Raw genomic sequence first — 26,042 nt, 5'->3', positions numbered from 1 at the left:
TAGAGATAAAGATAGATAGATATAAATATATATATAAATATATAAATATAAAATATACATATATACATACATATAATCAATACTGCCTGCTGTCACTAGCTAACAAGATGGTGTTTATAGATATTACTGGGACCTTGCCTACTGCAAGTAACTCTGATGGTTTCCCTGATAAATGCATGTAGCTCTGAATGTAGACCATATTAAGTAAAATATCCTTTTTGACACCAGATTTGCTCTTGATGTCAATGATCCACTTGCCACTGGAGAACAGGTTTATGTGCATGATCTCTTCTGCCCTCTGAATCTAGGATGATATCACTGATATAGCTTGCAGGAAACACCGTGGAATCTATCCTGATGTCCGAGCTGCACTCTGCTACATCTGTGTGGGTGTCCCAGGTCCAGCCTGTGTATGCTGCTTGGTGGGTAGTTCAGCATCTGAGAGCCTCAAAATCAAGTTAGTTGGTTTTGTTGGCCTTCCTTTGGAGTTCTTATCCACTTTGGGGCCCCCAATTCTTTTTCCTACTCTTCCAGAAGATTCCTCAAGCTCCATTCAATGTTTGGTTGTGGGTGTCTGTGTCTGTCTGAGTCAGCTGCTGGGTAGAGCCTCCTAGAGGATAACATGCTTCTGTCTGCAAGCCTAACATAGTATCATTAATAGTTTCAGGGATTGGTGGTTGCCCACGGGATGGGTGTTTAGTTGGGGCAATTATTAGTTTGCCATTGCCTTAGTATCTCTGCTCCATCCTCATCCATGCATTTCTGGTAGACATAAATTTTTGGTCAAAAGTTTTGTGGATATGTTGGTGTGACTATAGGTCCACTGGGGCTCCTGCTTAGTTAAAAGAGGTGGCCTCTTCAGGTTCCATAATCCCAATGCTTGAGTCACAGTTAAGGTCACTCCTATTGATTCTTGGGTGCCTCTTCTATCCCAGGTCTCAGTCTCATCCTCAAGATGACCTGCCCCCCAAAGAATTGATCACCTGGGGACTTTGATATTCATAGAGATTACTGAAGTCCATCCTCAACAGGAACAAGTATATGAGGTGCTCCCAAATATGGCTTAACAGGATAAGATGGTAGCAAATAGTTCTAGCAAATCACAAGAGTAGGACACATAGTGGCCTTCCAGTGGATGGATGCGTGGTGGGATTGAGCCTTTAGGGGAAATAACTTTGCAATTCCCTGCAAGGCTGGTAGAGCACAATTCTGGGAATACTGTGGGAAGATCTGAGGAGACGGGTTCTGGAGATGAGACAGGGAAGGGTTGGCAAGGAAAGAGAAATTCTTTTGTGGAGGTGGACTTTCACCACTCTCTATACGACGCCCTTAGGTTTGCTTCTTGACAATCATGATCAGCATGACTAATAGAAAAAGTACAGGGATCTGAACAGAAAACAGAGTGAGGCTTAACATCCTTTTAAAATCAACTAAAGGTCCTGGAGAGATGGCTCAGCTGTCAAAAGCACTGTTTGTTCTTCTAGAGGACCCATGTTGAATTCCTAGCACCCACATGGAAGCTCTCAACTGTCTGTAACTCCAGTCCCAGGGAATCTAACATCTGTTTCTGAGCTCTGCAGGCACCAGGCACACGTGTGGGACCCATGCATATATGTAAGCAAAGGACTCATATATACAAAATAAATCATTTTAGAAATCTTACAAAGAAAATATACAATAAAAATAAATTAAAAAAATATCTCGTAGGGCAGTGGTGCACACGCCTTTAATCCCAGCACTTAGGAGGCAGAGGCAGGTGGATTTCTGAGTTTGAGGCCAGCCTGGTCTACAGAGTGAGTTCCAGGACAGCCCTGGAAAAAACAAAACAAAACAAAACAAAACAAAACAACCCCCCCCAAACAAAAAACCAAACTCACAAATTTTAAAATAGACAAACCCAAGTGAGAGCATGAATTCAAAATCTTTTAATTCCTAATCCGTTCTTTATTTCTTTCCTTCTCTCTTTTTGAAAATGAGATCTCGTACAACCCAGGGATTTCTCCTAATCACTAAAAATTTATCTTTTACTTTATGTGTGTCTATGTGTGCTTTTGTTTATGTGAATGTCATATGTGTAAGGTGCCCATGGAGACTAACAGAGGGTATCAGGTCCCCTGGAGCTATGGGCAGCTGTGAACTGCCCAAAATGGATGCGTGGAACCTAATTCTGGTCCTCTAGAGTTGCAGCACACTCTCTTTACCTACCCAGCGATCTTTCCAGTCCCTCAGACACACTATGTAGTCACGGGTAGTCTTCAGTTCCTGATCCTCACACCCCTACATCCAGAGATGATCATGTACCATCATGACCAGCAGGATGAAATCTGTTGAGAATCTGAATGAAGTTTGTTATGAACAGTATATGTGCAGGAGAGAGTTAAATTTCCTAAATACATCAAGTAGAAAGAAAGAAATTTAGCATTACATTCTCCGTAATGATATGTATCAGGAGTTCAAGGTTATCTTTAGCTATGTAGCTGTTTGAGGCAAGCCCCTGGTAGTACATGAGACTGAGTACACGTTCACAGCTCCTGGTGGTCCCGTGCTCTCAGGAAGTGTCTAATGCTTGTCTGTAGCTGACATGGCAGAACATGCTACTCTTTACCAGCCCTTTTAGGCCTGTCACTCCCCTCTCCTCTTCACTTCATTCTTCTTAGCAGTAAGTTAGGACTCCAGTTAATAGATAACTTACCTGCAAAAGCTTCTGTAGCAAGGAAACTGCAGAGCTGGGATGGAGACCCAGGCACCAGGGAGCAGTCCTGTAGCACCAGCTATAAACTACATGAAATCTTTAATTACTTTTAGTTCTGGTACCAGTAGGTTTTCTATTCCACATTGACATAGAAAACATTGGTTTGGGTGTTCTTTTATTTTTGCATAATTCGTAATCTATTAATTGAAAGCAAAGTATTTTCAATTTTATCCTTTTTCAAATGTATCCTATATCTTTAACTTCCTCTTATGTCCCCTCTAAACAAAAACTGGTCCCTTCATCCCCTTCCTTCCTTCCTTCCTTCCTTCCTTCCTTCCTTCCTTCCTTCCTTTCCTTTCCTTTCTTTCTTTCCTTCTAATATAAAGGCAATACTTATTTATGCACTGCAGTAAAGAGGCAGCCCACTCAAGCGCTCCAGTGAAACTGTTTAGTTGGTAATTCAAGGCCACTTTTCTCTCTGAACATAATGTTTTGAACTGTGGCAGTTGCTAATTGTAGAAGCCCATAACTAATACCAGATCTCTTGCCCTAAACACACTCTCATTCCAACTTGCTGTTACTCTCGTTCACCAATTGTGTTTGTCTGGTTCTGCTTTTATTCTTTTGAGACAGTGGCTTACCACATCCCAGACCAGACTGGAACTATGATAGACAAGTCTTGTCTCAAATTCATGATGCTCTTCCGACCTCAGCCCCAGAAGTACTGGGATCGCACACATGAGCCGCCATGCTCTCACCTTGGAATAAAGACTTGCACTTTCTCTTTAAAAAAAAAAAAAAAAAAGATAAAATAAAATATAGCACTTAGGAGGCTGAGGCAGGAGGATCAGGAGCTCAAGTTTGAGCTACATAGCAAATCTTAGGCCAGCAGGGGCCATATGAGACTGTGTTACAAAAATTAAAATAAACCCCAAACAACAACAACAAAAAAGCTACCTGGGGTGTGTGACCGCTCTATCTTTCTGTACTGTTCTCTTTCGTTGGCCTCTGTGAACTGCCTGTGTGTGTGCAAGAGAGAGTCTCAGCTTCACAGTAATATTGAGCGATACTCTGGAGACCAGCTTCACAGTAATATTGAGTGATAGTCTGGTGACCATGCAGATGCTGACACCTAACATATAAAACAGATGGTCTGTCCCCTTGCTCAAAGTCCTCCTGGCACTTAAAAGTGCCATTAAACCTGGCAAGGCCCCTGAGTGTGCCCACAGCAGCCTTGGTCCTGGCCATGCCTCCTGGTTCCAACTCTGGCAGCTGGGGAAAGGTCTGGAAACAGGCTGGCTGGGCTCCTCTGTACAACCCACCCCTCCCCGTCTGCCAATGGTTGCTGGACTCCAGGACCTTAAGTGGAAGGCCTGTGCCCTTGCATCTCCTACAGGGATGTCCCTCAAGGCCTTTTTCCTTCCTGCTTCCCCTGGGCGCTGCTCAGGATCCCTGCCCTCTGTGCTGTCCTTCAAGGATTGACATGCATCTAGGCCACTTCTGGAACTATCCAAAGAAGCACTCCCAGGCCACGCTTGGCCTGGCCATGGGAAGGAGCAAGCTGACCGTTTCTGGAAGAACTTGGGTCTGTGTATATGTATTTCGCTCACTGCACTGTTGGGATTGGAGTGCATCTAGAGAAGCCATCTGTGTCCCCATGATGGGGCTCCTGAGGAAGGGAAGGGGCACACTACATTGGACCTTGGGATTTCTGATCTAACTTTGCCGCTTGTGCTTTTAAGAATAAACTGACATCAGGAGAAGAATCCCCCCTACAGAAGGATGCTTTTCTCACATGTGTCCACTGCTGACATCAGAGGAAGAATATCCCTATTAAAAGGGATATGTTTCTCACATGTGTCTACTACTGAGCCCCTAAAAGAAAAAAACTGCCATGCATGTTTTTTAAAAGAGCAATATAAATATATTTTCATATAGATAAAATACAATAAATAGGTGTCTGTTATGACATGTGCATCAGGGCGGCACAGCAGGCGTAGCTGGGAGAACCGGAGCCCTAGAGACTGCTAGGGCCAATGTATTTGAGGTAAAATGTGATAGCAACTGTCCCTTTAAGACAGAATTCCTGCAGAAACAGGCTGGGAGCACCAAGATGGGGTGGCAGCCCTGGGCCTCAGCCTGAAGGACCCCAGGGCCACCTGAACTATGGCCACCAGTCACCAGGACTGTGGTTCTGGTATAGCCCCCAGCTGGGGGGACAGAGAAGAGCCAGCTTAGAGGAATGCAGAGAGGTGTCCAGGCATCTCCACCTGCCCCAGGACCAGAGAAGGCTGGGTGGATCCGGCCTGCTGCACATGCCTAGCTGGTGGAGTTTGGGGGAGGTAGGAGGCAGCAGGGTCCAGGGTGACTTCAGCCAGTCCTCAGCTTCAGGACCCTGGAGAGGGGCTCTTTGGCGCTGGAATAGATGAGGTATGAGCCAGCAGTGGTGTTAAAGGCCTCCCAGTCCCGACAGCCGAAGGTGGGGAGTTTGTGTACGGCCACGAAGCCCTCATAGCCTTGCCACCTGTGGGAGAGATAATCAGCCTGGTCCCCTCCTGGGCACTGGTGCTCCCAGCGTCAAGTGGGAAACTGAGGCCCAGGAGAGAAACTGCCCCCATCCCAGATCTAGAAGCACCCTCACATCTAGCCAGGACCCTGTTGCAGGCACCCTAAGTATTTGGGAGAGTGAACTCAGGAGGCCTGGCTGCTCTTGTCTCAGCCCTCAGAACCAGCTCACTCCAAGCACAGTGTCCTCTGCCACCAGCCTTGACAGCTACCGTCTCTGCTCCCAATCCAAGGCCAGCGGGTTCCCATAGGTTGCCTTGCAAAAGGACATGTTCCCCATAGTTGGCTCCATGGTCACAGGACGGGGTCCCCAGTGGCTGACTCCTAGGTCAAAGGGCTGCAGTGGCTCCAATGTTAATATTTTCCAACATTATTTTGTCAAAAGGTGCCGATCCTCAAACCCAGCAGGTGAGGGCAGGCTCTGTCACAGCTCACTGAATTGGCTGGGCCAGCTGAACAAAGAGGTCCAGAGATGGGTTTATGGGTTTATCTCCATTGCCCCTGTGCTGGGATTACACACACGGGCTGGCTTTTGTGGGGATGCTGGGGATTGAACTCGGGCCCTTTTCAGTAAGCACTTTACTGAGAAATCTAAGTCTTTTCAAAGTTTCTTGGCCACCATTATTCTTCAACATAAATTCATTTTTTCTTTTAAATGTATTTTTTTTATTTTATGTGTATGAGTGTTTTGCTTGTATGTGTGTGTGGCGTGTGTCCTGTGATTTTTGAATAGTCCTGTGACCTTTCCAGATTGTGTGCAGGAATTGGAGTTATGGATGGTTGTGAGTCACCATGTGTGTGCCGAGAACCGAATCAGGGGTCTTCTGAAAGAGCAGCTAGTGCTCTTAACCACCAAGCCATCTCTCCTTTAACAAACCCATTAGAATTTTCTTTGTCATGTTCCAAAGACTACAGCAATGAATCTGAAAGTCTAAGCAAAGTCATAACTTTCTAATAAACTATGGGTGACAGAAGCATTTCAGGAGAATGGAGTCCTGAAGAAGCAGGTATGCATGAGGGAGAGGGGGCTCACAAAGAGGTTCCAGAAACTATCCTGGTGCCAGATACAGAGGGAAGCTGCACCATATCCTTATAAAGTTATAGATTACAAGATGTCACAAACTTCATTTCCTCTCAGAAACCGGAGTCTGAGCTCCAGTTGGAATCTGGAAGGATGTAAAAAACTCCAGATTCAGCGATTGGAATCTGGGATAGGGAAAGTCCTCCATGGCTCAGCTCAGAAGAAATCTCTCCTTGTCTGGTGTCCAACATTACACCTGCAGATCAACGTCTCCCACCCCAAGTGCTATGAACGCCTAAGGAAATCACGAGCCTCTCAAAATCTCCTCAGCTGTGACATTTAAAGCCACAAGCAGAACTCTTGGCTGCCACTGCTGCTGACTGAGATAGCTCTGGAACTTCAAGCTGGTTTGGCAACTAACTATGCCACAGAAGCCTTGGCAGGTAAGGGTGCCACTACCTTTATGGCAGAGACAGCCAGGGTGGCGAGGGCCCTGAGAGGAGTGAGGCCCTCAGAATTTAGCAGATACAGCCTGGTATCAGATTCCCTGCCCTGGCCAGACCTAGGAAAACGCACCCTTAGGCTGATGGTCTTGACTTGTTCTGAGCCAGGGGTCACCTGTGACAGAATGGAAGTCCCCCCCCTCCCGCCCCCACACTATGAACCTGAGGTGTTAGGATACCCTGGCCTTACCTGTAAATAATACTGTTCACTGAGAAGGTATTTCCGTCAAAGGAGTTTGCAACCACCAGGAAGTGGTCTTCTCCCACAGAGAAGAACTCCCAGTCCAGCGCACTGAGGAGACAGGGGGCGGGGTGAAGACATTAATACCTTGGCAGAGCTGCCGCCCGGGCCCATGTTGGACGCTGGGCAGGTCTTGTCTCCTGAGTTACATCTCATAGCTGGCTCTCCAGCTATGCAACGTCTCCCTTCCTTTTGTTTTTAAGATTTATCTTGGAGCTGGGGGGGGGGGGTGGCTCAGCGGTAAAGAGCACTGTCTACTCTCCCTGAGGACCTGGGTTCAATTCCCGGCACCCATGTGGCAGCACACAACTGTCTAGTTCCAGGGGATCTGGCATCTTCACACAGCATACGTGCAGGCAAAACACCAATGTACATTTAAAAACAAAACTGAAGAATGGAACAAAGCAAAAAAAAAATTTTTTTTTAAGGGGTTGGGGATTTAGCTCAGTGGTAGAGCGCTTGCTTTGCAAGCACAAAGCCCTGGGTTTGGTCCTCAGCTTCGGGGGCAGAAAAAAAGACAAAATAACAAAAAGGTTTATCTTCATTTTTAAGTGTCCATGTGTGCGTGTGCCAGTGTTTTCGTAAGGGCAATTCCTACAGTGGTCAGTAGAGGCATCAGATTCTACCTGGAGCAGGAGTTACAGAGAGTTGAGATCTAACCCCCGTGTAGGACCTGGAAACTGAATTCCAAGAACCCTGTGGGAATGCCTGCTGCATTCTGGGTAGGTCACCACACTGGGCCTAGCCTGAAGCTCAGCCCTGTGACTTGGCTGTAGGGACAGTGTATCTGCAGCTGAGGCTTACTTGGAGGTAGTGAGAGTCCTCCCAGAGGAACTCCATGTGAATGGGGACAGCTCTGCCTTCTCAGTGCTGATGTGGCGGCCCTGCAGAGCAGATGGGTCAGGATCTAGTAGGGGACGGTGGGAGGGGACACCTGCTTGAGCCCCTGGATCAACCTGATGCTCACCCCTGTGTCATGACAGACAAACCATTTCTCCTTGCGGAGGTGTTGGGCCTTCTCTTGGTGAACTCACATCTTTTCTTGTAAGAAAGCAGCCACAGATATAGAGCCAGCCATGGGGATGGTCCTCATTATCATGGCTACCTGCTCTGGCCACGTGTCCTGGGAGGAAGTTGGGGATGGCCCTGAGAGGCCTTTCCTGTGCCGCCCACCCGTAGACTCACTCTGCCCTTACAACCTGGTTGGTACCTGCAGGTGGGGATATCCTGGAACTTGACAAAGGTCTGAGCCGTGACATTCAGCTCGTAGATGACGGAACTGAGGACGTAGGTGTCATTTTGTGCCTGCATCTGCACATCGTAGCTGTGACTGTTTGCCACGGCGAGGAAGATCCTCTCGCCAATGTGGAAGACCTCCCAGTCTGCAGCGCCGAACGTCTGGAGTGAATGAAGAACAGCGGAGGAGGCCCGGTGAGGATGGCTCCCGCTGCCATGCCACCAATAGCATCACCACCGTGCCCGGTGACCTAAAGCCAGCTCTTCCACTGAGGCCACCTGGCTGCCATTCTTTTACCAAGACTCCAAAGCAGAGTTCCTCTGCCTGCTTGCTCCAGAGGTCACACAGCCCCATGAGGTGTGAGGTGGTGGGGAAAACGGAGCCCTTCCTTACCACAGACCCGTGCAGATCCTTTTGTATGAGGGGCCTACACAAAGGAAATGCACCGATGGTGGTATACATGGAAGGAGTGGGCTAGAGACATTCACAATCCTGGTCTAGGAGGAGGCTCTGAGCAAGAGGGAATGTCACCAGAAAAGCCCTAGTAGATGTGTGACTGCCTATGAAGACAGCAGGACAGGAGGCCAGGGCATGGGGAGGACGGTGCTAGCCCGTATGGGGATCTAAGGCCGAGGACCGTGCTCTACCCATGTTCTGGAACCCAAGCCACAGCCAGGGGCTCTACAGTCTTAGCTCCTGCTCAAGTCTGTATCTTTGGCCCTGGCCCTGGCCCTGACCTACACAAAGAGAGGAGCCGCGGGAGTGGAGGGAGCCTCCTTGTGGTGGTGACGGGTGGAGCTCTGGAATGCAGTCAATCAGGAGGCGGAGCCTATGGCAAGAGGAGGAGCTAGGATCAGGAGCCACAGTCCATCAGAGGGCTAAGGCTGCCATGGTGGGGTCTCAGGGCCTCAACAGAAAGGCTTCCCAGGAGCAAGGAAGGCCTAGGGCACAGAACTAAGGGTTGGAACTAAAAGCAGAACTTAGACACAGCAAAGCAAAGGCTAGAACCTAACTTCTGGAGGCCAATGGGTCCAACGGCTAATTGTTAGAAACTCGACTCTCCTCAGAGGGAGAAAACAGTACATGCAACTGCTGTAAGTAATCACCATGTCTACTATCCAGCAACATAAGCCCTATGGGGACAGAGTTGAATCCCGCATTTGGGTACAGTTGACTCCTGCTGGATTCCCCTATTGGGCCAGCATCTGTTGGGATTGTCATTCAACAATGGGGACCTGAATCCAGGACTGGGATGTTCAAGCCACACAGCCAGTAGGAACCAGTAGGAACCCATAGCTCTCCAGCAGGCTGCTTCTCTGAACAAGGCAGGCTATCCTGGGGTTGACCCAGGTTGTCCTAGCTGGAGACAGAGTGACCCATGCTATAGATTATAGACAGGTCAGTTGCACGCCTTTGCTTCAGCTGATGCCAGGGCGCCTCCTGCTTGAAAGACGTCTTGCACATCCAGTGTGGGAGATGGCTCTGGAATTTCCATGTGTGTGTTCATATGTGCAGGTATACATACATAGGTAAGCACATGTACGTGGAGGCCAGAGGTCAACCTTAAGTATTATTACCCAGTAACCACTTACTTTGTTATTTTTTGAGACAGGGTCTACTCTGTAGGACCTGGGGTTCATTGATTAAGCTGTCAGTGAGCCCCAGGGATCACTCATCTCTGTCTCTCTAGAATTTAAGATTACAAGCATGTGTTTACTTACTGCACACCTAACTTTTGTTAGTTTTTTGTTGTTGTTATTTTTGTTTTTTGGGGGTTTTTTTGGTTTTTTTTTTTTTTGTTGTTGTTGTTGTTCAAGGCATGATTTTTCTGTGTAGTCCTGGATGTCCTGGAACTCACTCTGTAGACCAGGCTGGCCTCGAACTCAGAGAACCACCTGCCTCTGCCTCCCAGTGCTGGGATTAAAGGCGTGCGCTACCACCGCCCGGCTCACTGCTATCTTGTTTACGAGGGTTCTAGGGACTAAATGGTAGGTAAGCACTTTACCCACTGAATCATCTGGACAGCCCTCCTCTGGAGGTTTTTTAACCTGCCCTCAGGATAGATCAGTTAACTCCTCTGCGCACTACCCAAGAGCCCCTGTTCCCCCGCGATCCGTGGTCTGGCGCTGGCTGGCCGGCGGAATGTTACAGCATTCTCTCCATGAACAACAGAGGGCGCCAATAGCCGCTGAGCTCAGCCACCCAGGGAGCGGGGTAGGAACCAGCTGGGGATCCAAAGAGGAGGCTGCTGGAAGAATGATCCAGAACGAACTTGAGAAAGCCTGAGAGGCATGAGAAGAGTCATCAGAGGAGTGAGACTCTGGAAGACAAGAGGTCCAGGAGTCTGGGGGCAGGGCGGAGACTTTCTGGATCAGCCTATCTTCTCCTCACAGGGCTGCTGGGACTAGTCCAGGTCCATCCCAGTTGACCTGCAGAACCTTCAGATTGCCAGACCCCCACCTAAGAAGGGTATGGCACAGGCAGTGCCCTGACATGTCATTGCTTCTTGTCAAGTAAGTGCTGAGAAAATAATCCCCGGCCGTTACCTACCTGCAGGCATACACACCGGTGCACTCTCATACCCACAGCACATGTGTACATGCATATGCACATGAATCTGCGTGTGCATGTACACAGGAACATGTCCACATGCGTGTGTGACACATATTTACAACGTCAGTGGACACGTGTGAACATATGCACACATATGTATAAACGTGTGTGTATAGCTGTATCCGCATTACTTGTCGGATGCACACTCGACTGCAAGCGCGTGTCTGAACATGCGCACACATATGTACAGGCAGGTGTCTGTGGGAATGCATATACACACCCACACAGTATGCATCTTCCTCAGAGTTGCTTGCAGTCTGTTCACCTGGGCTAATGGAGCCTGAAGGGATTTGCATAAGAAGCCCTGGTCACTACCAGACTGCTCTGTGCCACTCCAGGGTAGATAGAGGCCTAAGAGCACACTCTCCTGGATCTGTGTAAGAGGTGTCAACTTCCTGCTGGGGCCAGGCCAGCCTCAGGGAGCAGCTAAGTGTCTTTCCTGCCACTCAGAAGCCCAGAGATGGGGTGGAGCCTCACTTAGGGGCTGCCCAGGACTTCGGGCATACAGAAGAGTGACTGATGTGTAGGGAAAGGGGAGAAGAGAGGAAAGGGTCTCCAGGAGGTAAAACTAGCAGGACACCCGGGGCATGTGGGGAGCAGGGCAGGAGGAAGCCATTCGGGAGGGGCCTGGGGAAACAGAGACACCTTTGGGGCACGGAAAGGGCAGGAGCTAATGTATGTCAGGGGTCCTCATGGGGTGTGTGAGGCTCACTCCACTGGGCAGGTGCTGAGACAGAGGCTTCAGTCACCTCTTGGAGAACGTGCTGTGTTTCTAGGAGAGTTACAAAGCCTGCTGTGTGCCCAGGCAGGTGGGGCTCAATGAGGCAGCTCAAGTTCCTGTCCTCTCTTTGAGCCCAGTGTGCCAGGGCCAGGGTGCTGACTTAGAAAATGTGGGTACCCCACCCACCCACTCCACCTAAATATCAAGTACTTGAGAAGCAATATTCTATTCTCCCTGTACCCCACACAACAGTTAGGATATAATCCTACAAAAACATTATTTATTATTATTATTATTAATTTTTTTTTTAAATCTAAGATTCAGTTTGTCCACAGTTCCTTGGTAGTGTCTGACAGGGACTGGTGGAGACCTGCAGGGACCCAGCTGACTCAATCTCTGAACCCTTGGCTGGCCAGGTGGCTGGCTCACAGCGGACTAGTCACTGGCTGGTCCTCCACCCCTGCTGGCAAGTCGTCTGAGTATTTAGCATGTGGCACAACACAGTTTTATGACTCACAGTCTATCCGTGCGCTGCACCGAATTACAATAGCTTTGCTGAGACTTAGCGGAGCTCCCAGCAGTGACCTAAGTGGAGGGCGCAGGCACAGCCAGAGGGCAGCAGCCCCTAGAATTTAGCACAGAGTCAAAGCAGAACCCTGAGCCTTAGGAGGTGGGGTTCCCTGCTCCAGAGGAGGGCGGGCCCAAGAGTGACTCTGCTGAAGGAGGAGGAAGGGACACAGCTAGAACAGAGCAGCAGAGGGCAGGGTGCAGAGGCAGATGCAGCTGCAAGCCACTAGCCACTGGAATCACCCGAGAAGACACAGAGAGGCGGGATTGGCTCGGCCCCACTGGAACTGCAGGCTGCCCTTAGGAGCAGCTCCCCCCACCCCGCCCCACCCCGCTAACTCCTCAGATCCCACAGAAGTCCACTTTCATGCTTTGCCAAAGTCTCTCTTCCTTAGTTTAAATCCTTTTCGTCCTGGAGACGCATTAATCCGCTCACCGTCTGCCTTTTGCAATGTCACGGAATATGAGCTTTGAAGCAAACTAAAACTGCATATCCTGAACACACCTGCAAGCTGTGGGGACACACACCTACCTCTGCGGGGCGGGCCTTTCTGGAGGGTTCTTTGCCACACGCTCCCATCCATAGGGAAGGCACTCCCAGGGCACCATGGGTAAATGCACAGTGGTTCAAAGGGAGACTCCAGGCATCGAGAGTCTTATAGCCTCGGGCCAGGTGAGCAGAGACCGGCTCCCAAGGGTGGGGGCAGGGACAGTGGAGTGGTGCAGTAAGAGACTCTTTGAAGTGCATTCCTTAGGCACACCCTCGAGGGTTTCAAGCCTCAACCTGATCCCCTCTGACCCTGGTTAGTGCAAGATGCCTTGTTACATCCTGTAGACCTAGAGAGCCGCAGACACTGACTGATCAGAACGGGGGGGGGGGGGGTTGTGGCCCATGGGGAGGCCAGCTGTGAGCACCCTTCTTAGTAACCCAGACTCAACACACCCAGGCTTTCCTCAAAAGCACATGAAGCCATAGAAGAGGTGAGGACTCAGACCACCTGGGAAGACACCAGGCTTTGTAGCACTCAGAAGGGACAGGCACTTGGGTACTGGGTCAGAGCCACACTATCACAGAGCCCTGCCCCTTGGTCATCCCATGCAGCAGGCACACACTGTACATGGGGTCCATGGCCCTGTGCACTTGAGAACCCAGGCTCCTTACCAGGAATGACTGGAAGAGTTGGAAGGCGCCAACAAGCCATATGTACAGGTGGGAATGCACCTGGGTGGAGGTGCCATTGAAGGTGTTGGCCACCACCAGGAAGGAGTAAGGCCCCACGGTGAAGAACTCCCAGTCGTAGGCACCAGACGTGGCAATGGACTGATTGGCTTCAAAGAGCTGGCTGCTGGGGTTCCACCTGTAGACCACGCTGTCGATGTTGTGGTTGTCCCCTGGAACCAAGGTCAGTGCTGGGGGAGGGGAGCCATTCCCTGGGGTCCACGGCTGCTTGCAGGACACAGCTTGGCCAGGGCACAGACAGCTACTATGCATGTTCCCTGTATACCCAAGTCCCTCCCTGACTGCACCCCTCAGACCTCCAGCCTCTGAGCCTGCCCGCGCAAAATTTTAAAAAAGGCCTGCAGGCCATCGGGACCTTCCCTGATCTGAGTCCTGTGCATCTCCAGCCTCACCACCTTGGCCCTCTCCTGCCCTAATAGGTCCTCCTCTCCAATGCCTGCTCTGCAGGAGCACTCAGTCTTGGGGTACCCCGTTGTTGAGGCCTTGGTCTTCCCTGAGTGCAATGGCTGAGGCTTCACCATGCAGGCTGCCTACTCTCAGGGAAGCAGGTTAGACTTGCTCATACTACCCTCTCTTTGTTTGGAACATCTCCTCCATGATGCTCCCTGGAAGTCTTCCGTGAATAGTGCTCCCCAGATATCTCTCTCTCATAATGCTCTATGGAAGTCCTCCCCTCCCCCCATGGTGCCCTTTGGAGAGGTCCTCCCTCATGATATTTCTTGGATGCGTCTTCTATGGTGCTCCCTGGACACCCCTCTTGTGGTGCTCCCTGGAGGTCCTCCCCTGTGATCCTCCCTTCATGGGGTTTCCTAGAGGAGACCCTCTGGTGCTGCTTTCCCATGGCCCTTTCTGGAAGGTCTTCCCTTATGGCCCTCCTCTCCAATGCCTGCTCTGCAGGAGCACTCAGCCTTTGGGGTACCCTGTTGTTGGGGCCTTGGCCTTCCTTGAGGGCAATGGCTGAGGCTTCACCACGCAGACTGCTCTCAAGGAAGCAGCAATGGAGGCCTCCTAACTGGCTCCCTCTAGGGCCACATACCCACTGATGTGGATGCTGCTTCGACTGCCCCTGTTTATGGTCACTATGCTGCCGGCTAGCTGTGTTGACCTGGCTCCTCCTCACAGTTAGGAGGCAAGTGGCTGGAGACAGTCCACACCAGAGCTCAGTGGCATCTCTGGTGGGCCGGAACCACGAGGCTTCCCTGTTTTTCTAACCTAGGTGATCCACAGCTGTGATGGGGTTCATGTGGCTTACCTCTGACCACGTATTTCAGGGGTAAGCTGCAGGAAATAGGTCAAGCATGACTTAGTGTTTGTGTGTGTGTGCACATGTGTGTATGTGTTGAGGGGTGCATATGTACATGTGGCATGTCCATGTGGAGGCTACAGGCCAATCTCCAGTGTTATTCCTCAGGGACACTGTCCATCTTGTCTTTCTGAGGTAAGGTCTTTCAATGGCCTGGGGGTCACCAATCAGGTTACTCTGGCTGTGGTGACTCCTGGGGATCCTCTACCCTGGTGCTGAGATTATAAAGGCGTGACACTGTGCTTAGCTATTTTTCGTAGGTGGTAGTTGTCAAATGCAGGCTCTTAGGTTTGTAAGACAAGCACTTTACAGACAGAGCCATTTCCCAGTCCCAACTTAATATCTTTTTTTTTTAAAGACGATGAAAAATTCACCCTCGCTAACAAAGAATGCAATGGTTTCCTTTCAGGTCAAAGGCCACACTTGTCTTACCTTCTCGGTGGTTGGCTACCACCAGGAAGTGCTCTCCGTCTACCTCAAAGGCCTCCCAGTCACGGGCGCTGTGGGTGGCGATCCTCTGGTAAAGGGTGAATTTCAGCTTTCTGGGGCTCCATTTGTAGATGACTGAGAACTCTTGACCCCTTTCATTTGGCCCAAAGTTAGCCACAGCCAGGAAGATCTGAAAGAGAAGCATTATCTTACGTTGGTACCAGACCTGGAGCCCAATCTGCAGGAGTCTGAACCTCGGCATCTCTCCCAGATCTACAGGGAAGGGTACAGGACAGGCTGAGGGAATACCAGAGTCCCGGTGCTAGGACATGCTCAGGGCTCAATGTTGCACGGTTGTGTGGCTCTCCCAGGGACAGAAAGCATGGTTTTCGGTTCCCATGTGACACTGTGTACATTGCCCGCATGCAAATGAAAGACAGCATGCATTCATTCAGGGATGAAAATGTCTCCTTCCCTTGTTTTTCTGTTTCCCGGTATTTCTTGAAGGCAAAATTATTATCTTTTAAATTACAAAGAAAATGAAAAAAATTTCAGATGTCATTAGGAAAAACCTACTGGCAACACTATTACTGGATATACTGTAGCCCTACTGGGTGGTAGCAGGTTTTACCTGGTTCATCCCTAGTGTCTGGGGTGGGCCTTCTGCTGAGCTAGAGCCCTTGGAGACAGCCACACAATGCTGTCTTCAGGATAGCATCCTGCCATGCAGGCTGCGGGAGTTTGGAAAAAAAAAAATTCCCTTCTCCTGCCGTGGTGTGAATACCTCCACTTGGTGTGAATACCCTCTCCAGGCAGGAATGCCGCCCCCTCCTGGTGTGAATGCTCTCTCCTGGTGTGAATGCTCTCTCCTGGTGTGAATGCTCTCTCCAGGTGTGAATGCCCTCTCCAGGTGTGAATGCCCCTCCTGGTGTGAATGCCCTCTCTCTGTCCAGGTCCTCTGCTCACTCCAGCCCAGGTGGGAGAGAACTACTACCCAAGGCCAACTCTCAGGCCTTGATCTCTGGAGAGCTGGTACTAACATCCATTTTCACATCCTGGGTAGCCAGTGTAGTAGGTGAGATGCTCCCTGCACTGTGATTGACCCAGTGACGTTACTCCAACAGTTAGTGGTTTTTTGAAATGGTCTAATGTAGCCCAGGCTGGCCTCAAACTCTCTGTGTAGCTGGGGGGATGATTTTGAATGTCTGATCCTCCTGTCTCCATTTCCTGCATTCTAGGATTATAAAATGAAGATAAGCCATTATTACCACTTTATGCCATGCTGGGGACCAAACTCAGGGATCTCTGCATGCTGGGCAAACACTCTTCCAACCAAGCCACTTTCCCACCTCCAGTCTGAACAGTTTTGATTTGTAGTGAGTTACACAGGACTAGACAGACTTTTAAGCTGATGCCACTTCTGCCCTGTGTGGAGTTGAGCTGACTCCTTATAGGCACACCCCTGTAGACTACAACCTGCAACTTTGAGCCATCATCCCTCTTAGTGAGGGCTTGGAAGCCCAAGAGATACTCTGGCCTGCAGAATGCACAGGCGTTCCTGCCTGTGGATCCCACAGAGGCTATCAACAAGGAAGGGGAAGTCACCTGTACAGACTTGCCTTTTTCCCAATGGTGAAATGTCGCCATGACTGTGCCTGGTACGTGGCGATGTTCTGATAGGAGACAAATTTCCCATCTGCCCACTTATAGATGGCTGATCTAGCCTTCCGATTGGCTGCGGCTGCGAAGAGCCCCACGCCGGGGATACTGAACACCTCGATGCCCAGTGTCTCTGAGTTGGTGTGCAGACTCTGGTGTTCTTCAACGTAGTCCAGCTTGGTCTTGGCTTGGAATGGGAGGATGGGGACCTAGTCAGGTGTGCATAGGAACGGAGCTGGGCGTTCTCTTAGGAGCGATTTCAGGAGCCCTGCATGACTTAGCTCCTAGGCCTACGCCCAGGGCCTTGGGATTTGTAAAGATTTTCTTTGGAGCCCCATTTTATCTTTGAGGGAAAGGCTCATTAAAGGGAGGCTGTGCCTGTCCACTAGAGGGCGCTTTGGGGTCTGTGTAGCCCCAGGTTCAAACAAGATAAAGGAAAGGTCTGAGTGTCTGTGTTGTACCCTCTTCCAGACATTAGCTAGCTATCAGGGAAGAGATGCTGAGAGAAGCCAGCCACGTGTCGCTCATGTCACAGCCTAGATGTGCCTATTTCTAGATTGAACACACAGGTTTAACACTCCTGGAGTTCTGAGGACATCTCTGGGGCTGGACAAGCCTATTCTAGGGAGAAAAACATCTCGGCTTGTCTGGGTTGTTCTGGTGGCCACCTGCTACTGAGGTGACTTTCCATTCAGTGGCTCTGACGGATGAATGGGACTTCAGCCCTTCAGGATATCCTTTTCCCAGAGGGCATGCAGCCAGATGCTCTACGCACTTAGGATGCCATGGGCTCCGAATTCTCGGTCCAGCCTCACCTGCCAACACGGAGACCCATTCGCTGCCAGCACACAGGTACAGCCCCTTCTGGGCAGCATCGAACCAGAACTGGGCGCCCTCTGCCTTGGTGCACGGTGGCCGGGATCCCAGGGTTACTTTCATGTCAGCTTCTATGGGGAAGATCAAGTGAAAGTGTCTGGCATACCAGGACTCCTTAGACAAGGGTTTATGCAAGGTGTCTAAGCCCAGTGGTCCTCCACCTTGTACGTGGCTGAAGGAAGCCCCTGAGAGTACAGGTCATTGGAGATAGGGTGGGTGGCCCCAACCATGGTGTTTCTTGTGTGGCTGGCTATCCACCAAACTTTAGCCCGGAGGGCACATCTCTCTGTTCTTTTGCTGTCACCCCATGGACCCTCAACAGCCCCACACCACCCTAGGGTTAGTTCTCTTCTCAGCAGTAAGTGCTAAGCCATGGACAATATTCTTGGGTATGTTTTGATCTCACCACTTCTAGTACCAACATTGGTTTCATGTCCTGGCTTTATAGGGACAGCTCCATCAGCATCGGACAGCCATGTAACACAGTAAAAAGCTAAATGCCCAGATGGGGACACACAGATGGGGACTTCCTTTATTTATGATGTGAGAACCACAAGTTTTGGGGTCCTGGCTGTCCCTCACCTCATCCTCTTTGCCCAGAGAAGGGGTATATGTGTAGCTGTGGAGGGCTTCTCAGAGTCTGTAAGGCAGGGGCTGTGATTTTTATTAATGGCTCAACATTGCAACTTAACACTAGAACAGAGAACATGTGGGGCAGAAAAAGCACATCCAGGAGATGCTGTGGGCTGCAAGGGCTAGCAAGAAACAGATAGGTCTTGGCATGGGCTGGGCTGAGGTTAGAATGACCTGGAGGGAGTGGCTGGGAGATATGAGCAATATCTAGACGGGGTCCAGAGGAAGGAGCCTTCTTGATGTGAAGCATGTCTTCCAGCTGCCCAGGGGGCCAAAAATGGTGTTTGGTCTGCCTGTAGGCTGTCTAAGAAGAATTCTTCAAGGGTCAGGTTGGAGGTTCTGGCTTTTCTGATGGCCCTGAGTATCCTCCTGGCCACTGTGACAACTGTCCTTCTGCCACTGATAGGTGCACACTGGAGAGGCTGAGAAAGGAGTCCGTGTGCTCAGGTGTTGCCGGGGTGAGAAGCAAGCCCCGCCTACTAACCGTAGGGATATTTCAGCACCTCGTTATCGTCAGGAATCTCTATGAGCCTCTTCAGCACCTGGGGGATGGACAGCTCAGCCAGCCTGGGGTTCCTGCTGGGACACAGCTGTGGGGTGGCATCTGAGCCAGGCAGCAGAACCAGTTGCCTTATCACACCCTGTAGAGAAAGAAAGGGAGGGACCACTGGTACCTGTAGTTGCTGGGGACTTGCTGGCTAGCCTGCAGAGTGAGAGGGGTCTGACTGTGGGTTTACTGGGACGACAATGGGTGAACTGCTTACCTCTCTTAGTGAGGGAGGGACTTCTACATGAAACTAGAGTGACCAGGCCACATTTCCTTCCACCTGACCCAGCTATTCCACCATTGATCCATCCACTGATCTGTCTGTCTGTCTGTCTGTCTGTCTGTCTGTCTGTCTGTCTATCTATCTATCTACCTGCCTACCTATCTATCCATCCATTCATGTATACATGCACCCATCCACTTACTCACTTGTCCATCTCCCTAGCTACCAATTTCCATTCATTCAAAATCTATCAATCTATCCACCTATTCATCCATCTATCCATCCATCCACCTAACCACCCAACCATCCATCCACCTACCCACCCTCCATCCACCTAACCACCCACCCAGTCATCACCCCATGCATCTATCCACTTATCCATCCATTCACCCATGCGTGTGTGCATGCACGCAAGCACCCATCCACGCATGCATCTATCCATCTACCTGTCTGTTCATTTGCCCACTCAAGCATAACACAAGTACATTTCCACAGAGTGGTTACTAAGGACACCACTGAGAACTGTAGATCCCAGCTATGGTGTAGATTCCAGATACCATCCTAGCAGTGAGTACAACACAGGTGTAGAAGTGTGAGTGAATGGATGGATAGATAGGTGGATGTGTGTGTGAGTAGATGTATGAGTGGATGGACTGGTGGATGGGTGGGTAGCCGATAAGATGAATGAGTGAATAGATGGGTGGGTGAATGGATGAATAGATGAGTAGATAGATAGATGGATAAATAGATGGATAAGTGGATAGATGGGTAGGTGAATGGATGGATGAGTGGTTGAATGGGTGAATGAATTAATGGATGAGTGGATGGATGGGTGGGTGAATGGGTGGATGAGCAGATGAATGGGTAGGTGAATGGATGGATGGGTAGGTAAATGGATAGATGAGTGAATGGATGGGTGGGTGAATGGACGGATGAGTAGACAGATGGGTAGGTGAATGGATGGATGAGTAGATAGATGGGTGGGTGAATGGATGGATGAGTGGATGAATGGGTGAATGAATTAATGAATGAGTGGATGGATGGGTGGGTGAATGGGTGAATGAATTAATGAATGAGTAGATGGATGGATGGGTGGATAGAGGATGAATCTCTATGTGGATGAATGGATGGATGGGAAGTCTGGGTTCAGGCATCAGTTTGTCAGAGTGTTGGGGACAGGCTTCCATGGTAGGAGGACATGTGAGCAGGGACCCAAGAACTTTAGAAAAGAACGTGCTAGAAAACAGGACAGCCAGTGTGAGAGCCCTGTGGTAGACTCCATGACACCTTTGTCTTCCTGATTCTTCCTTAGCATAGATGGCAACCTATCATGGAAAGCGTGTAACAGGCTGTCCCCAATACCCCGGGGGGAGAGGTGCTCCTGGCAGCCCCTCTACACTCACTGTGAATAGGCCTTTGGTTCTCTTCCGGCTGCCAATGAAGAACCGGGCTCCTCTTACTGATAGGGCAGGTGGGAAGGGAACGTCAGCCATTCTGAAACACAAGTGGACAGTACTAGTGTCAAAGAAGAACCTCGTTTGTTTATGAAGGTCTGGGATGGGTCTCACATGGAAACATGTGAGCATCCCGGGCAGCTGGGACCACAAGCTCCATAGCAATTGGAGGTTCAGAGCATGCCGAGCAGTGCCCTCCCTCAGGCAGGGGAGGACTCCTCAGCTCCGCCAGATCTAGTGGCCCCAGGGTCTCCTTTCCACAACCCCTTTTTCTACATCTTTCTACCTCCATCACCTTTCCTATTGCATCTGAGCATGCCTGCAGCTCCCCGCCCCATCTGTGGTCTCTGCTTCCCCCATCAGGACCTGTCTCACCCAGCTAACATCATCTTGACTTGGCTTAAGACCCAGTTGGGAGGTAATGGCATATTCAGAGTCCCCAGTGGACACGAGCTGGGGCACATTACCCCAGGACAGGAGCTCCCGCAGGAATGCGTGATGAAGATACACATATGGGTCCCTTTTTCTACTTCCTGTGGAACCTCAAGGTCCTTTTCCTCTATCAGGGCCCAAGACCCATGTGTTTTCACACAGCCCAGGAGAAGGGCAGGATAGTGGCTCCTGGTAGGAGGAAGGCACCTTGCTGGAGACCCAGAAGGCTCTGGAAAGTAATGGTTGTGATTGCTATACAGGTTGAGCACACCGAGGAGGGCATGACAGAGTGGGCCAACGGAGGGGACATGTGGCCAGAGCTTCTGCATTTGGGGCAGTGTGTCATGACTGACTGCTCTCTCTGGTAGCTCCTGCTTCCTCCCACCCTGTCTGTTGCAATCTACAATGCTCCTGGCCAGGGGTACCAGGGAGCCAGCCCCCCACCCATAGCCTACTTCCACTCTGTGCTAGGTATCCTAGTTCCAGAGCCCAACCCACACCCATACTGCTGGCCTATATTCTCAACACAAGGGTTTCAGATCGTCCTTGGCCACAGTTGCTCCAAGTACGTTTCTGACCCCCGACTGGGCCGATCCATTTCACAGAACTATGTAGCTGCTCCATGGCCCCAGACTTGATAGTAGAAGCCTGTCTCCACAAGGCTCTATCAGGGACCTGCCTTTGGAGCTAGCACCTAAGGCGTTCTCCATAGTCAGCCTCAGGTAAAAGATTTGGCAGGGCAGGGGCAGGGGGGAGACTTACTCAGGACCCAATTCACAAATGACACACAACATGGTCAAACCCTGGTACCTACATGTCCAGTGGGAGGCCACAGTCCATGGTGAGGGAAAAGGATCCTTGGGACACAGCCAAGATCAGAGTATGCCACCGGCTGTCCATGAGGCCAGGGCTCTGGAAGGACACACGGGTCTGCCAGGCACCAGCCAGGTCCTCGCTGAGAAACAGGAAGTGCAGCTGTGTGGGTGAGTATCTCAGACCAAGCAGTAGCTCGTCCCTCTCCTCCGCCATCAGGGAGAGCAGGTATTCATTCTTCTGTGGAGAGCAGGGCCAGAGGTGGAGCAGAGCTGAAGGAAAGGGAAGAGGGGAGGACCAGGAAGGACGGGCAAGGCCAATGGGGTGAGACAGATGGGAAGGTGGGCGGAGCTAAGGGGGTGGGGAAAGGGTGGGGCTAGAAGAAGGGGTGGGGCTGAGAGGAGGAGGGTGGGGCTAACCAGAGGGTGGGTGGAGCTAATGGTGCCCTATCCAGTAGCACTTCTGGGTGGGAACTCCATGAACTTCCTTACACCAATCCTCTGCCCCCTCAGTACAAGAAGCTTACGTGCGCAACGAAATGCTTTCAAATAAGTTCTGACCTGCTCCATCTTGAAGGAGTCTGGAGGACCTCACACCGAGTAAAACAAACCAGGTCAGAAGGATAGGGCTGAGTCACTCTGCGCAGCTCCTCAGAGGCTCAGATCCACACAGACACAACAGGGTACTAGGGGCTGGGGCTGGGGCGGAGCAAGCAGCCAGAAGTTCACAGCATAGCTGGGGTTTGCTAGGAAGAATGTGAATGAATTCCATGCTGGCCGAGCTACACTCGCAAAGACAAACACAGTAAAGTCTATGCTATGTGTGTTTTATGACAGTCAACAAAGCAGCATGCCTGGTAGGTTCTGTGCTCTCAAAGGCAACAGTGTCCTTTCTACTGTGGGCTATTTATTTAACACATCTCACCAAGCTGCTCTTAGCCTAACATAGGCAGTCTGCACCTTGGTCACTGTTGTGGCCCGAGCTGCCCCACGCTTGGGGGCCAAAATGTCGCGGACCGCTCTGTCAGTGTTTGAACCCGCACTGCCAAAAGCCTTGGGGGCTAAATTGTTCCGGCTCGTACTGCCCCAAGCTACTCCCGTCCACGGGTCGGGGTTCAGCAAGAGATTGAGGACAGACTGGAAGAATGGAGACCAGACAGAATGTAATTCAATCCCATTCATTCTTCAGTCTCTCTTCTTCTCTCCAAGTCCCAAGTTCCAAGTCTCTAGTTCCTACTGCCTCAAGTCTCAAGTCTTAAGTGCTCTTCCAAGTACAAGTGTCTAATCCTAGTTGCCTGTCTCGAATCTCAAGTGCCTAATACTTAATAATTCTTCTTCCTCAATGCCTAATTCCTACTCTTTCTTCTGTCTGCCTCTCACCTTTTATATGTCTCACTTCTAAGCCACATCTTTAAGCCACACCCTTAAGTCATGCTCTTAGGTCTTGTCTCTAATTCACGCCCTTAAGTCTTGGCTCTAAATCACACCTTTAAGTCTCACACACCCAAGGGAAGATCCTGGGTATCTAAAGCAAGATGTTATCGGAGTGTGCTCAGCTGTTGTAGGCTATTGTAATCAAGTCTCTTATCCGGGTATATGGCTCAAGATGGCTGCAAGGATGATAGCCGCCTTCTGTCGGCTCCCCACAGGTCACAATGTGGGACTGACTGACTCTCTTGTTCAGTCCGCTTTGGGAACAGAGGGGGCCTTTCTGCTCCTGAAGTTCTCACAATGGTAAGAGGGTGAGTTTGTTCCCTGGTGACTTCCAGGTAATGGTGTGTAGCTTAGAAGCTGGCAGGTGACAGGGAACAGAACCCTCCCAGTGACGCCCAAGGTATCAGGAGTCACAGCAGGCTGAGAGGGAGCGAGGGATGAAGAGGGGAAGCGGATAGGTGTAGGGATTGAGGCCCCCAGTGACTCCCTAAACACACACAGCAGGTTCACACTGGTTTGAGTTGTCGAGTGTTCTCCCTGTCCAGGGCCCTCAGCCTCAGTTTGGATCAGTTTTTGTTGCTGTGAATAACCACCACGGCTTATAGATGAAAGAGTTTATTTTAGCTTAGAGTTCACAGAAGTAGGAGAATAATGGCAGGCAATGAGGAGAGGGTCCTAAGCCAGAGATCATGTCTCTAACCACAAGCAGAAAACAGAGAGAACTCAGACTGGGCCAAAGGTATCATCAGCTCCAGAAACCTGCCCGCAGTAACTTTCATCCCAAACAACCCTCCAAAACTTCCACAACCCCCCAGACAGAACCGTCCACCTGAGACCAAGTGTTCAAATGCTTGAGCCTACTTGAGACATCTTTCATCCAAACAACCAATGATCCCCAGGGGAGGTGGCTACTGTCCCTTGTCAATGGCTGAGTCCAGTCCTTCCTCCTAGGAACATTCCTGGCTAAGGGGATGGACATTTACTTGAACCACATGTTCCAGAGCATGAGAGGAGACCCAGGTCATTAAAAGAGTTTATTGAAGCCGTGGGCTGCTGACAGGCTGGTGTTGGGGGCAAGCAACCAGGGCAAAGGGACAGGACAGACAGAGCCCCAGAGGACCAGCAGGCCTCCTGGGAAGCAGGAGGAGAGGTCAAGTCACAAGGGACAAGATGGAGGGATCCATCTTGGGGGGAGTCTATCCCAGATCAGGATCAGACTGGAAAAGCTGAGAGGGGCCCCAGAAAGGGACCTGAGCCAGCTGGCATTAAGAACAGGCCATCAGCAGCTGGACTTCTGGCCACAGCAGGCCTGTCTGGAGCAGACAGGGCGGCACAGCAGGGACACACAGGAGGCTGGGCGACAGCAGCTGGGCTGGCAGGAGGAGGCACAGCAGGAGGAGCTGGGCACACAGCAGGCAGGTCTGCACACAGGGCGGCACAGCAGGGACACACTGGAGCAGGGCTTGCAGCACACAGGAGCACAGCAGGAGGGCTGGCAGCAGGAGGAGGAGGAGCCAGAGCAGATGGGTGTGCAGCACACAGGCTTGCAGCAGACAGGCACACAGCAGGAGGGCTGGCAGCATGAGGACTGGCAGCTAGACTGCTGGCAGCATGATCCAGAGCAGATGGGTGTGCAGCACACAGGCTTGCAGCAAAGGGTCACACAGCAGGGGGAGCAGGTGCAGCAAGCTGGCTGGCAGCTAGACTGCTGGCAGCATGAGGGTGTGCAGCATGAAGATTGGCAGCAGGGGCTGGACACACAGCTCACTGGGGTGCAGACGAGGGTCAGGCAGGGGGCTGGGGCACAGCAGCTGGACTGGCAGCAGCTGGGAACACAGCAACTGGGGGCACAGCAAGGAACACAGCAGCTGGACTGGCAGCAGCTGGGGGCACAGCAAGGAACACAGCAGCTGGACTGGCAGCAGCTGGGGGCACAGCAGGAGGGCTCACAGCAGCTCTCTGGGCAGTCATCCACCTGCCAGGAGGCGTTGGTGCAAGCATCAGAGCAGACGGACATGGTGGAGGCGGCCATGGCGGGGTTGGCTGGGAGGTAAGAGCCTGTGAGTGTGTGTGTAACTGTGTGTGAGACTGTGTGTGTTTTATGTGCTAGGCTGTTGGCTTTTATACCAGACAGGCTATGTTTTCAGCAGGAAGCCTCTAGAACCTACCTTCCTGGTGGATATTTTGAGCCGCGTCCTGAAAGCCTTTGTTAATCTGTTTATTTACACAAGAGTCACTCTTGAGTTCCAAGTGCTTGCTGACTTAGCACCTTAGGGTGCTGAGGTGCCTGGTCCTCTCCGGGGAGCCTGGCCCATGCTGAGTCTGGCTTTGTAACTATACCACGTCTCTTGCTGTTCAGGCTGCTCCTCTGGGCAGTGGGCAGGCAGGAGTTCCAGCCCGGGTGTGGGCGGGTAAAGTAGTGACACCTGCTGCCTGTAGACGCACCTGGCAGGAAAAATGACCCTGAACACTGCAGAGACCGGCCTGAGTGTCAGGTGGCACAGGTCTGCGGTGAATGAGACAGTAAGGGAAACTAGAAGGAGATAGATTCTTCCAGAACACAGCCTTCCCAGAGCAGCATCAGAGAAGGGAAGCCATGGAGAAAGTCCCTCCATTGTGGGGACTGTGGCCCTCTGCACCTGAAACAGTGTGCCATGTGCTGGCATAGGCTAGGAACCTGTGCCTCATATGTACATGGACACCTTGGGGGCATTTAGACGGCCCAGCAGGCAACCTGAGCCTAGTAGGATGGATGCTAACCTGAGCTGAGGCTGTGGGATGACTGAGGGTGGATAATACCAGGACAGTGGAGGGAAGTGGTCTCAGCTTTAGCAAGAGGC

At 51.0% G+C, this 26,042-nt stretch overlaps 2 protein-coding genes across 4 annotated transcripts in view; both read right to left on the bottom strand.

The window, feature by feature from the left end:
* Nucleotides 1-4,786: 4,786 nt before the first annotated feature.
* Nucleotides 4,787-26,042, bottom strand: part of Tspear (thrombospondin type laminin G domain and EAR repeats) — a 149,991-nt gene continuing 128,735 nt past the window's right edge. The window contains exons 3-12 of the mRNA XM_034523791.2: nucleotides 21,771-22,009; nucleotides 20,474-20,564; nucleotides 18,785-18,941; nucleotides 17,607-17,738; nucleotides 16,752-16,978; nucleotides 15,136-15,322; nucleotides 13,323-13,552; nucleotides 8,233-8,420; nucleotides 6,972-7,073; nucleotides 4,787-5,216 (exon numbers count right to left, since the gene is read on the bottom strand). Of these exons, the coding sequence (XP_034379682.1) occupies nucleotides 5,063-5,216; nucleotides 6,972-7,073; nucleotides 8,233-8,420; nucleotides 13,323-13,552; nucleotides 15,136-15,322; nucleotides 16,752-16,978; nucleotides 17,607-17,738; nucleotides 18,785-18,941; nucleotides 20,474-20,564; nucleotides 21,771-22,009 (1,707 nt within the window). The 3' untranslated portion in view covers nucleotides 4,787-5,062. The remainder of the gene's footprint in view (nucleotides 5,217-6,971; nucleotides 7,074-8,232; nucleotides 8,421-13,322; nucleotides 13,553-15,135; nucleotides 15,323-16,751; nucleotides 16,979-17,606; nucleotides 17,739-18,784; nucleotides 18,942-20,473; nucleotides 20,565-21,770; nucleotides 22,010-26,042) is intronic.
* On the bottom strand, nucleotides 24,482-25,234 carry LOC117724173 (uncharacterized). Of its 3 annotated transcripts, none has more exons than XM_034523823.1 (2): nucleotides 25,106-25,234; nucleotides 24,482-25,018 (listed from the first exon to the last, which is right to left on the bottom strand). In XM_034523823.1, exons 1-2 carry the CDS (start codon nucleotides 25,232-25,234, stop codon nucleotides 24,482-24,484), a joined length of 666 nt encoding a protein of 221 aa, XP_034379714.1. The 3 variants fall into 3 exon arrangements, with proteins under 3 accessions (XP_034379714.1, XP_034379715.1, XP_034379716.1); XM_034523824.1 differs by having other exon boundaries at nucleotides 24,482-25,013; nucleotides 25,119-25,234; XM_034523825.1 differs by having other exon boundaries at nucleotides 24,482-25,014; nucleotides 25,144-25,234.

The sequence above is a fragment of the Arvicanthis niloticus genome, chromosome 20 (assembly GCF_011762505.2).
Source record: "Arvicanthis niloticus isolate mArvNil1 chromosome 20, mArvNil1.pat.X, whole genome shotgun sequence".
In the NCBI taxonomy this organism is placed as follows: domain Eukaryota; kingdom Metazoa; phylum Chordata; class Mammalia; order Rodentia; family Muridae; genus Arvicanthis; species Arvicanthis niloticus.
This window is presented reverse-complemented; position numbering and strand designations above follow the sequence as displayed.

Coding starts and splice junctions, on each gene's coding strand:
- LOC117724173 (XM_034523823.1), bottom strand. CDS start 25,234: ATGGCCGCCTCCACCATGTCCGTCTGCTCTGATGCTTGCACCAACGCC. Junction 25,019..25,105: donor GCTGCCAGTCCAGCTGCTGT/GTTCCTTGCTGT, acceptor AGCTGCTGCCAG/TCCAGCTGCTGTGCCCCAGC.